The 12,743-nt window shown below is 34.9% G+C and overlaps 1 protein-coding gene across 1 annotated transcript in view; it reads right to left on the reverse strand.

The window, feature by feature from the left end:
• Positions 1-1,468: 1,468 nt before the first annotated feature.
• The window catches only part of LOC149148541 (uncharacterized), a 263,172-nt gene continuing 251,897 nt past the window's right edge, over positions 1,469-12,743 (reverse strand). Inside the window, 1 exon segment of the mRNA XM_089442207.1 lies at positions 1,469-1,593. Within this exon segment, the coding sequence (XP_089298333.1) occupies positions 1,540-1,593 (54 nt within the window). The 3' untranslated portion in view covers positions 1,469-1,539.

Here is a 12,743-nt window from a genome sequence, read left to right on the forward strand (position 1 = left end):
AAAAACGCCAACACATCCCCAGGTGAAGCATTCAATAGGTAAGTTATCCCTCTCCTTTTCTATTTTATTAGTCTGTAACTTTTTATTAATATCAAGTTGAAGAGTTAGCATTAAAATTCTATAATATATTGATTTCTATATAGCTATTAATTAATATATTAATTATTATATTAATTAATTATAAATATTAATTATTTATAATTGTTAATATGATTTGGTTTAACATATTAGTTTAATTTATATAGAAATTAATATAGTTTTCCCTAATATTTTTAGAAATAACCTTTTAATATAAGAATTAGCATTTTAATGCTATAATATAATAATTTCGATATAACTATTAATTAATATATTAATTATTATATTAACCAATTATAAATATTTATTATTTATAATTGTTAATATGAAGTAGTTTAATATATTAATCTAATTTATATAGAAATTATTATATTTTAGTTCATTAATCTAATTTTACTTTTAGTTCTAGTTCAATTCCCTAATTTTATCTTTAGGTTTTGTATTAATATATTAACCCTTCAATAAAAAAATTATTAAAATAAAAGTAATTTATTAAAAATAAAAGTAATTTTTAAATTAAAATTAAATTAAATTAAATTATTATTCCAAGCCGACAGTGTGTGGTTCCCTAAAAAATTTCCTCATTATTATTTATTCCCTAAGAAGCTCTTCTTTTATCATCATTCTAAAATCTTGATGATGGATCCCATTTGGGATTTCAAACGTTGGTATGAAAATGTTCATACTGTGGATTCTCCGGTCACTGCTTCAAAAGATGTAAACCACAGATCTCTTAAATCCAAAATAACTAAGCGACTTGTGTAGAAACAACAATTTTTGCTAAAGAGGATGGCCATTCCAACTTAGTATGGAGCTAGAAAAATCACAACTCATAGGCTAGAAGAAAAAATCATAAATGGACCATGAAATCATAAAAGATTTCATTATCTATGAAAATGAAGTACAAGATTCAAAATATAAAAAATATGATGTAACCCCCCATAGTTATAATAGTAACAACATTAAGAAATTATAGAGAAACGAACATAACTGAATAAATAAGAGAAGAAACACAATTCGTGGAGAAAATATGAAGGAACACTTCTATTATATATATGTTAAAAACAAATGGAACCCATACATTGATATGTTCATGGATATAGGAAAATTACAAGAGTTTAACTATCTGACCGGACTTAACTTAACCCGACTTGGTCATCGACTTGACACAACTCTTGACTGACTTACAATATACTTTTCCAACTCGATTGGGCTAGTCCACTAAGTCGACTAGCTCCTCCAACATGGATCCTGACTTACAGGTTTATCTTCTATATAATATTGGTATCAAAATCATGAAAAACCACGATAATCTTTCGATTATCAAGCTATTCAGACTAAAATTATTTTCTTAAACAAATTATAATGAATTATTATAAATAAAAGTGATGTCGTAATGGTGCCTTGCTTTAGAAATTAACTAAAAATAATGATGGTTACACGTGTTACAGTTGAGCTTGGTTATTTTCCAAGAGAGTCAAATCCTTGTTGGTACAATGGTATTGGTTGACCTTCCTGAGTAATAGAAACACATTAGTTCTTAAAGATTGGTAGTGAGAAAATAGAGTACACATCATTAGAAACATAGTATCAACATCAGGATAACAATAAAGTTATTGGCCTAGTTTGAAAATGTCACAAAATACTGGAAAAGTAGCATCACATCATCTAGGGAAAAGCGAGTAGCAACATTCTAACCAAGTCATCTTGTAAACATCCTTCTTTTTCATTTTGTCACAAAAATCACTCAAAAATAGTTACCCTTTCATCAAATGCAAGCAAAACTACATAGGTTAGAGTGACATGAAAGAGTGGCATACTTTAGTCAAAAATATAATCAATTGAATGGAAGGATGTGGTTTTAAAGGTGAAAGTGGTAAAAATGGTAAGGAAATATTGGTGAAAAGGATGCCAATTCTTAAACCCAACAAGGTCTACTTGCTTCTTCTTCCTTCAATAGGTCTACTTCTCCCAAAACCTATTTCTTTTAGTTTCCTCCTAACGACGAACTTACATAACTTGTCAGCTATCAAATTTTATAAAATTGGTTCTAACTTTTTTTCCATTGATACAGATTTATCTCTTATTTATATCCTCTATATTTAATAATTTGAAACATCTTAGAAATAAATCTATAGGAAAAATACCAATCTAACCTATTTCAAACATGTATTTGGAGAATTCATGAACACTAAATTCCTTAGATCATATCCTTGAAATTATAGATAAAAAGATATGAAATTTCTACCAAAGATACCTTGTTATATTTTCTCTATCATCTCCATATTTCATAGTTTGAAACATCTCAGAAATAAGGATATAGAAAAATATCAAGCTAATCTATTTTAAATATGTTTTATGATCATTCAGGAACTTCCTTAGGTCATATCTTTAGAATTATAGTGAAACAAGGCCTATAAAATTTCCACCACTATTAACTTGAGATCTCTTCTCTATCTCCCCCAAATTTCATAGTCTAAAACATCTCAGAAAGAAATTTATAGAAAACTTACCAAGCTGACTTGTTTAAAGCATGCTTGAGGAGAATTTAGGAAGTTTAAATTTCTTCGAGCATATCTCCAAAACTATAGAAAACCAAGGTATGGAATTCTAACCACAAGAATATGTGGATATTCTATATGTATCCTCTTTGTTTCATAGTCTAAAACATCCTAGAAGAAATTTCACATCCAAAATTCCATGTTGGCCTATGTGAAGCCGATTTCAGGAGCATTCCTGAAGCTCAACTTCCTCATATCATATTTCAACACTTATAGCAAACCAAGGTATTAAATTTGAACCCTTGGTATATGATTATTCTTTATATATATTGATATATGAAGTTATATGATTATTATTTATTATATATTAAATACATTTTCTTCATTTAATTATCAAATTGATAAGTGTGTTTATTTCAAAGTGAGACTTCTACAATTTTAATTTAATTATCATTAATTGTGGGTTTTAACCTTGCACAGAAATTACCTGCATACAAATTCTAAAAATAGAAAATAAACAATGGCGAGAACCATAAGCCATAAAAAATATATGCAGATATTTTCCCCTAGATCCCAAAACTGGGACTACTAGATTGATTTTTCAATATGTTCATTTCAATGTTACAATACATATATATACATGTCGAAGCATTCATAAACCCCAATCCATTAACCCTAGATTATAACATAACCATAGTTCTATGGACCAGATCTACAAAATACCATCAGTGGAAAACCAAAGCGAAAAACCATGTGCAAAACCCATGCACAAAATCATGGGTAGGTCCGCCCACCTAATATAGGGCCAAAAAAAAAAATCGTGGGGCACTGCCCTAGACCCCATACAGTGGGGCTACTGCTCACTTGAAACACCCTAACAGGGGGAGTTGCACCACCCTGTGAACCCCCTACTGTGGTCAGCACAACGAACGGGTAGGGATGTAGCCTCGCAGCACATGTGGCTAGTCATGGAAATAATATAACACACCCAAAACTCTCCCACTTGTTTTTTTCTTTTCCACATAAGAGGTCATAGGAGAGCTTAGTAATTGGTTCAGCCCTACAACTCCCATTGTTTCTCTACACCAGGAAAACTTCTCAATTCTCACAGACTTCATCAATGCATCTGCAACATTCTTCAAAGTGTCCACCTTTACCAACAACACCTTTTTGGCCTCAACCATATCCCTTGTTTGGTCAATTTAGTGTGTCCTAAATTGCTACATTAATTATCAATCTGGGATTCGTAAGCTGATGAAGTGTGGCGCACTATATGTGCAAGATAACCTATTTCTTACTTTTGTCATTTTTGATTTTTTTATTTTTTTTTGGCGGTTTTTATCTTTGTTTGTCTCCTAATGTGAATGGAAATAACTCTAGAAGGCAAGTATGGATATAGATTTTAAGGCAATGATGTCCTCTATAATGATTTCCAGATCTTAACACTTCATAGGGTCTTAGAACATACCAGTGATGAAATTAATACTTGAAAAAGAATGAAAATGTGTTATTATTCTAATCAAACAAATAGAGAGCTATTGATCATGAAACCATTATCCCTGCTGCTATCTAAATACAGAAAAATGAATTAAGCTATTGCACTCAAAGAAATCGAAAATTGCAATCTAATAAAAGTAAAAGCAATTCACATCATTCATAGTTCGATACCTCGCCAGGTAGTCTAAGCTATGGATTTCGGAGATAACGTCAATGATATGAGCGAATTGATGTCTAATAGCAGAGAAGTAAAACCAAAATCAAATCACATCATTCATAGTCTGGTTCCTCGCCAAGTAGTCTAAGCTATGGCTTTTGGAGATAATCATCAATAACATGAGCAATCTGATTATCTAATTGCAAAAAAGTAAAACTAAAATCAAATCACATCAATCATAGTCTGATTCCTCACCAGGTAGTCTAAGCTATGGCTTTCGAAGATAATCATTAATGACATAAGCAATCTGATATCTAAACTAACTACTAAACCAAGTAAATAAAACTAAATTCAAAGCATCACTATAATTTAAAGAAACTAAAGAAAGTAAAGTCAGCAGAGAAGCTAATTCCATGTCACTAGCTATTGCAAAAAAAAAACTATACGAAAACGCCTGGGCCTACTCTAACCTGAAACACACACACACATTGATCAGTGTTAACAGCAATATACAAATCTTGTAAAATCATGAACAGAAACGAAATGTTAATACCATGGATGAGATATATACACAGGTGGATAATTATGAAGCATGTGCAATAGAAATAAGGAAATAGTATATGAAAATTGTACAACAACAAGGAAAATGAAACCTGAGTGTGCAGGGGCCCTCTACACAGCCTCGGTCAACAGGCTATTAGTCAAGAATTATGCTCACGCAATCATGTAGAAACAGAGTCGTCTTTTATATTTCAAAACAGTGTTATCACAACGGGACTAGTGTCATGGCACAGCAAGCTTTAATCAGCAAAATTACATTAACAAAAGACTAAGAACTATGTGTATATAAATGCTTTATTTATAACAAAAACTTCATAATTGTTTTCCTGTGAAACTGCGTCAATAGGGGACACGTAAAATACAGCGTCCATGGATTTAGCATGATGGTTGCCGAGATTATTAAATCTATCAAAAGTGGTTGTTGGATTCTTATCATGGGGCAGCCTACAGGTGTCAACGTGCCTCCAGGGATCTAGAAACGGCCACGAATCCTTCGCGTGGTTGAAAACAGAGTCTAGCTGCCGTCGGACTCCTTCGTTAGACCATTCTTTGACCACCATTGACCACAGCTTTCTTTGATGAATCCGGCTAGACCAATAGGACCTGATCCATGTCCAGGTCATTTCTAACTTGCCCACGTGTCTGGTTTTGCCGGATGACACCTGCAACCTGGAGTTTAACAAAAACGGCTGTGGAAAGTGGCTGCATTCCGAAGCTCATAAGAAAAATCTAGTTCAAACAGCAAACACAAAGACATAGTTAAAAAAACCACTTTAAATGCTCTTTTATGATTAATATGCAATGGTGTTGATAGCTTATGAGGTCCAGTTGGGTGGAAAAAGTTTAGGAAAATGTATAGGATATATGTAGTTTCAGGGCTCAACATACCCCCACTGTGAAGGTGTTGCATGTCCCCATGCAACCAAAACTTTGATCATCCTCCTTTCAGTCCATGTGTTCTGAGACCTCTGCTAGCACATCTAGTCCTCTTATCTTCTTCCTAGGTACTACTAACATCCTAGGCTTCCTCATTAAGCACTTGAATTTGAGGTTGATAAGAACTCTACTCAACCTCCTGCTCTTTTTCTTCAACTTTATATTCTTCTTCTGCCACAACCCAAGATGTAACATGGTGTTTTCGTGAATGATCTTATCCAATCTACTTTGTTCCTTTAATTTTTCATTCTCTCTCTTGATGTGTCTATTTAAGACCTCCAATTCAAAAATTTCTTGTTTCAGTGATTGGATTAGAGTTTCTTGTGCTGCATTAGGCTGGGTAGATGAAGTGCTTGGATCTGTGGTAGTCTTCTCCAACAATTCAATATAATCATATATTTCTTGTTGGTTTGGGTCTACCTCAGGTGTAGTCTTTCTTGGGCTGACCCCAAAATCCAGTTGAGAAGGACTGATCTCAAACTCTGGCCGAGAAGGACTCATGTCAAAATCTGGTTGAGAAATAGGAGCATGGTGTGGGCTGCGGCCAGGAGGAATTGTTGGAGGCTGTTCCGGTGTTTCCCCTCCTAAATCAATGAAATGGGGCCCTTTTGTTTGTACTGTCCTCAATTTCCCTTTAAGCCTGGAGCTCCTCCTTAAATTTTGTGGGCTAGTGTCTTCTTTCTCCACACTCTATTTTCCTTTCCCTTTCTTCTTTGCTACAGCTGATTGTTCCTGAAGATAAACTAGTCTTTCATACAGTATTTGGTGGTCCTCTTCTGAGGAAGGTTTTGGGGTTTGATAGACAGCCTCAATGTTTCTCTTCCCCTTTAATTTTCTTTGCTTTCTATCCTCAGTTCTTTCCTTCTTATTTTCAGACAGTTTCTCTTCTTGATTAATTTCTTTGGTGATATTGGGAGGAGTGTCTTGAATTCTTACACTGGTTTTCTTCCTCCTACTCTTCCTTGTTGAACTGCTTTCTGGTGTTTCAGGGGGATCTTGAAAGAAGTTTCTAACCAAACACTATTCCCAGGTGTCCTTATTATCCTTTAACTGTTTTTCAATTAAAATTTTCACAAGCTCGTGATGGTACAGGTGGGGTTCTACGTCCTCCAAATTCTTCTGGATAGTTACGGACATTTTTTTCAAACTATTCAATAAAAAGTAAGGCAGATTGAGGGTTTGATTTTCTAAGAAATTCATCAGCAACCGGGTGTGATACATATACATTGACCCAAAACGTCCTTCACAGGTAATGAACTTTTGGATAATCAATAATAAATTGGCCCACTTTTCTTCTAAAGCATAGACATGGATTCCTCGTTTTAAAATAGTTATATCCATACCTGGATTGCGTAGGATAACCCTCCAGGCCTTCTCGTCAAAGCTCTTGTTCTTGAACCACCGTTCTCCCTCCTGTGAGAGTTGTAGCGGCTGCTATAATTGCCTCGGTAACTGAAACTTAAGGTCTCCAACCTCAACCTCCATACCATCAAAAGACCTCGCAAAAGTCTTTGTAATTTCCTTGTTGTAGCCTCTGAATTTTTGAATGAACCGTAACCACCGTGCCTTCTTAAGTATGCCTTTCAATTGCGGATACCCCTCCATGAACTTGTGCCCTTCCGGTTCTGCTCTTAACAAAAGACCCATTCCTTTCCTTCTGCCTTAAAATATGTCTGCGTGAGTAATGGATGAACATAGATACAATGGTTGTGTTAGCGGGGAATGGACACGGTTTATGGAGAAAATTCCAGTGATTGCAAATGGAGAAATAGAGAATAGGTAGCGGGAATGAGTTCATGGAGCGGAGCGAAGGTTTATGTGAACAGGGTAGGAATGCAAATGTAACTTCAATAGAACAGTAGGGGAGTAAAGTGAGCCCGGCAGAGTTTTAAATTGGACGGCTGTGGAATTTGTGCGGCGGAGAAGAGCCGTGATCAAATCAATTATGTCCCCATAATTACGGGTGGAGTGTCAAAGTACAGCCAATGTGAGTTAAATCCGGAAGCTGATCATGAGGCCGTTTAAAAATTAATGCACGGTTTATGGAGGGATCATGTAAAGGTTGTGGAACGGTTATGGAAACTATCAATGCCAATCATTGCATATAATGGAGTTGTGGTTTCATAACTATATAAAATGTGCCTTGAATGCTATTTGAAATAAATTTTACTCGTACCTTGGAATTTTTGCCACTTTTCACCCATTAACCTTTGATAAGTTGCTCCCCGTTGATGCTTTTAGGTGCCTCATGTCTTCAAAATAGGTCCTTGGTCATACCTGCATTTGATTCTTTTTATTATTGGGCTAACATCTAACTGTCATTATTGAATAACATAGTGCTGGCTGCGAAATCCACAACTGGCTGCGGAATCAGTTTCTAGCTGCGGAAACTGATACAATGAACATATGACTGAATGGAGATGAATGAATGATGACTGAATGAATGAAAACTGGTCATGAAAAGATTTTTATTGGCGGAATGAAATGAAATGAAGTGGAATGGAGTGAAATGGAGTGAAATGAAGTGAAGTGGAGTGAAATGAAGTGAAGTGACATAAAACTATGAAATGGGAGAGACTTTTTTTTATGTGGAAAATATAGGGTATCAGAAGGTTCTGATTTTCACCCTGTATTTTCTGTATAAGACTGCCAATCAGTGATTGGTTTTCAGGCTTATACAATTTTTTATTTTTTATTTTGTTGAAACAAAAAAAGAACAAGGACTAGGTTGGTGGGGAAGAAGGATTCTTCTTCACTAGCCTTATTGCAATATTATCCTGAAATATTTTGACAAATTCCTCCTTTGAGAGTGGCTTATGATAGATCTTTAATTGGTGACCATTCACAATAAGAGGAGTTTGATATTCATCAATGGTTTTGATTCTTACCGCTCCATTGCTAAAGACTTTTTCGATTTCATATGGCCCAAGCTAATGCGTCTGAAATTTACCTTTGAAATCCTTGAACTTGGAATCAAATAGCAATGCCCAGTATCCTTCTTGGAACTTTTTCTCTTTAATGTATTTGGCATGCCACTTAGCTCTTTGATATTGAACTAGATCAGTTTTTACGATTGCTTCGTAGCTGATCTCATCTAGTTCGTTCAATTGCTTCATTCTATGCTTTTGGGCTTTTGATAGATCCATTCCCAACTGAACTGCCATCTTGAAAGTTTTAACTTGGAACTCGATGGGGAGCAGGACTTATTTCCCATAAACAAGTTCATAGGGAGAATGTTCTGTTGTATTCCTCCATGTAGTTTTGTAGGCCCATAACGCTTCAGGAAGCCTTTCTACCCAATCTCTTCTATGTAGATGAACAGTCTTGGTAATGATGCCTTCAAGAACTTTGTTTGTAGACTCCACTTGACCATTTGCTTGCGGATGGTAAGGAGTAGATTTTATGTGCTTGATTTTATATTCTTCCATCAGCTTCTCCACCAGGTTGGATGTGAATTGACTTCCCTGATCTGTCACAATTTCTCTTGGAACACCAAAGCGAGTAAAAATATCCTCATCAAGAAAACTAATAGCTGAATACTCAGTAGCAAAAAATAATGCTTTGGCTTCTACCCATTTAGTGACATAATTAGTACATACCAATATATACTTTTTTTGCCTAGATGGTGGGTTAATAGGTCCAATGAAATTTAAAGCCCATTTTTCAAAGGGTTCGATGAGTACCTGTGGCTGCAATGGCATTTCATTTGAAAGGGTAGGTTTCCCTACTCTTTGGCAGCTGTCACACCTTTTGACATATTGTTTTGCATCTTTGAAGAGGGATGGTCAATAATATCCCAAAGAGAGGATTTTATAGGCTATCCTTTTGTAAGAAAAGTGTCCATCGCATGGTTCATCATGGCATGCTTTGAGGATATCAGACATTTCATCTTCCCTAACACATCTTCTGATCACAAGATCTGGCCCTGTTTTAAACAATTCGTTAGAAATCCATGAATATTTTGAACTCTCCTAAATAATCTTTCTTCTTTCACCAGGAAATAAATGTGGAGGTAGTTTCCCTGTAACCAAATAGTTAGTTATATCTGCATACCAAAGGGTCTTAGTAGTTACTGCAAATAAATATTCATCAGGAAACTTGTCCTCTACAGGAGAATCTTCTTTAGTATTCTGAATCCTAGACAAGAAATCAGCTACTGTATTTTGTTTCCCTGGTCTATCCAACACAGTGATATTGAATTCCTGTAAAACTAGGAGCCACCTTATAACTCTATCATTAGTAATAGGTTTATTCATTAGATATCTAATTGCAAAATTATTAGTATGAATAAAAGTTTCATAGCCTGTTATATAATGTCTAAACTTATTGATTGTATGAACAACAGCTAAGAATTATTTTTCAGTCACAATATAGTTCAACTCAGTGGGAGTTAAATTTTTACTAGTATAGTAAATGGCATAAGGAACTAGATCTTTTTGTCCCAACACAGCCCCTAGAGCTGTATCTGAAGCATCTGTAAAAATATGGAAATGAAGTTTCCAATTTGGTCCTCTCAAGATGGGTGCTTCAGATATTCTTGTTTTCAAAGTTTCGAATGTTGATTGGCAATCAAGGCCCCAATTGAATTCACAGTCTTTTGTAAGCAGTTTGAAAAGTGGAGATGCTATTTTGGTAAAGTTTTCTATAAATCTTGTATACTATCCAGTAAATCCCAGAAAACTTCCAACATCTTTTTGACAATTTGGAATAGGCAACTTGGAGATGACTTCAACTTTTGATCTATCAACTTTAATCCCATTCCCTGAAATATGATGTCCCAAAACAATACCTTCAGTAAACATCATAAAGCATTTTTCATGACTTAATGAAAGGTTTGTTTCTTTACATCTTATAAGGACTTTTTCCAAATTTTCTAATGCCTCTTCAAATGAATCGCCATAAACTGTAAAATCATTCATATATACTTCTACACAATCATGGATTAGATCAGAAAAAATTCCTAGTACTGCTCTTTGGAATGTTGCGGGTGCATTACATAATCTGAAAGGAAGCACTCGATAAGCAAAATTTCCCCATGGACAGGTAAATGTGGTCTTATCCTGATCTTCAGGTGCTACCTGAATTTGATTATAACCACTAAAACCATCCAAAAATGAAAAGTACTTTTTGCCTACTAATGTATCTAATACTTTATCGATAAAAGGAAAAGGAAAGTGATCCTTCAAAGTTGCTTTATTCAATTCCCTGTAATCAATGCATACTCTCCATTTACCATTCTTTTTAGGTACTATAACCAAAGGAGAAACCCATCGGCTATCTGAAATTGGATAAATGAAATTTACTTTGAGTAGTTTTTGGAGCTCTTCTTTCACTATCTCCCTAAGATTTGGATTCCTCCTTCTCTGAGGTTGTCTGATTGGTCTACTGTTTTCCTCAATATAGATATGATGGATGCAAGTCTTAGGGTCAATACCTTTCATATCAGTATACTCCCATGCAAATGCAGTAGAATGTTTTTGTAAGATTTTGGTTAGTTCTTCCTATTGTGACTTTTCCAAATTTTTGTTGATATGCAATGTTTTATTTGGAAAAATCTCAATGGTGGAACTACCGAACTCTTCCACAGAGTAAAGAGACATTTGTCTTGATGATAAATACTCAATGTCATAATCTAACTGAAATTGTGTTTGGTCATATTCTGAAGATGTTTCAAAACTTTCTAATGTGTTCAGAATTTGACTATCTTCACTAATTTCAGAAATGGTAAAGATAGGTTGTATAGTGTCCTCATCATCGACCCATTCATTGTCTCCTACTTCCGTAATTGCTTTTGCTGGAGGATACAAATTGAATTTCTTTGTCGAACTACCATCAGAAATGTACATATCCCCAGATCTACAACTAATGAACGCATCAGTTGTGGCTAGCCAAGGTCTTCCTAAGATAAGTGGGTGCCCTCCTAGATTACTCTTGGGAGTCAAAATCATGAAATCCACTGGATATTCCCAAAAATCTAAGGAGACTGAAATATCTTCTAATACATCATCTGGTTTGATTATTGATCTATCTGCAAGTTGCAGTAGGGTAAGTGTAAAAAGAAGATTAGGAAGTTTAAGTTGTTCGATAGTCTGTCTACTAATAATGATGATAGCAGCCCCTAAGTCAATCAATGTGTTTGGAATTTCTATCCCATTTTTATGTGTCTTGACAATTGGACTACCTGGATCTACATACTTCTGCATGGTAATTTTCCCCATCATGATATCTGCAATTTTTCCTACCAGGTGGATTCTTCTTGTATCTCTTGGTTTCCTTCCTCATCTTTTGAGACTCAACTCCTTTATTGTTTTTGCTAGAATAGGAATCTCTCTAATGGCTTGTAGCAAGGGAATCTTGATACAGACATTCTTTAATTCATCTAGAAAATCATAATCAGGCAACAAGATTTGTTTTTCCACCCCTTTGTCAATTTGTAATCTTTCAGGGAAAGGAGGTGTAGATGAAGATGCAGGTTACTCAACTATAGGAGTTGTGGGGGTTGACTCTTTTTCTTTTTCTTTTTGAATGTTTGGGTTTTGAAGAGATGCTTCCTCAAAACCTTTATTGACTTTAAGAGAATCCTCCTCAGAAGTACCTTGCTTTTGAACATCTATAGAAGGTTTTTCTAAAACTCTACCAGACCTGAGTTGTACATCATTAAGAGGAACAATCATATAGGTAGGAAATTGTTGTCCTTCTACCATGTAAGCATTCTGAGGATTTTTATTGTTAGGATTTGGTAATGGCTGAGCTGGTAGTTGATTTGTCTTTTGTTGAAATGGAAGCAAGAGTTGAGGATTTGGATTTTGTTGAGAAGGTTGTTGTTGTGGAAATGGCAATGAAAGCTATGGGTTTTGATTTGGAAGTTGTGGATTTTGTTGATTTTGAAAAAATGGAGGATATTGATAAAATTGAGCAAATCTCCCATAAGGATTTTGCATCCCTTGTGCCCATGATTGATATGGATTTTGAGGTTGGGGCCAAGGTTGTTTCCAAGAATTCCAATTTGGTGA

This window comes from Pinus tabuliformis, chromosome 9 (genome assembly GCF_031772625.1).
Source record: "Pinus tabuliformis cultivar Carrire ecotype Pingquan chromosome 9, CPIR1, whole genome shotgun sequence".
Lineage (NCBI taxonomy): Eukaryota > Viridiplantae > Streptophyta > Pinopsida > Pinales > Pinaceae > Pinus > Pinus tabuliformis.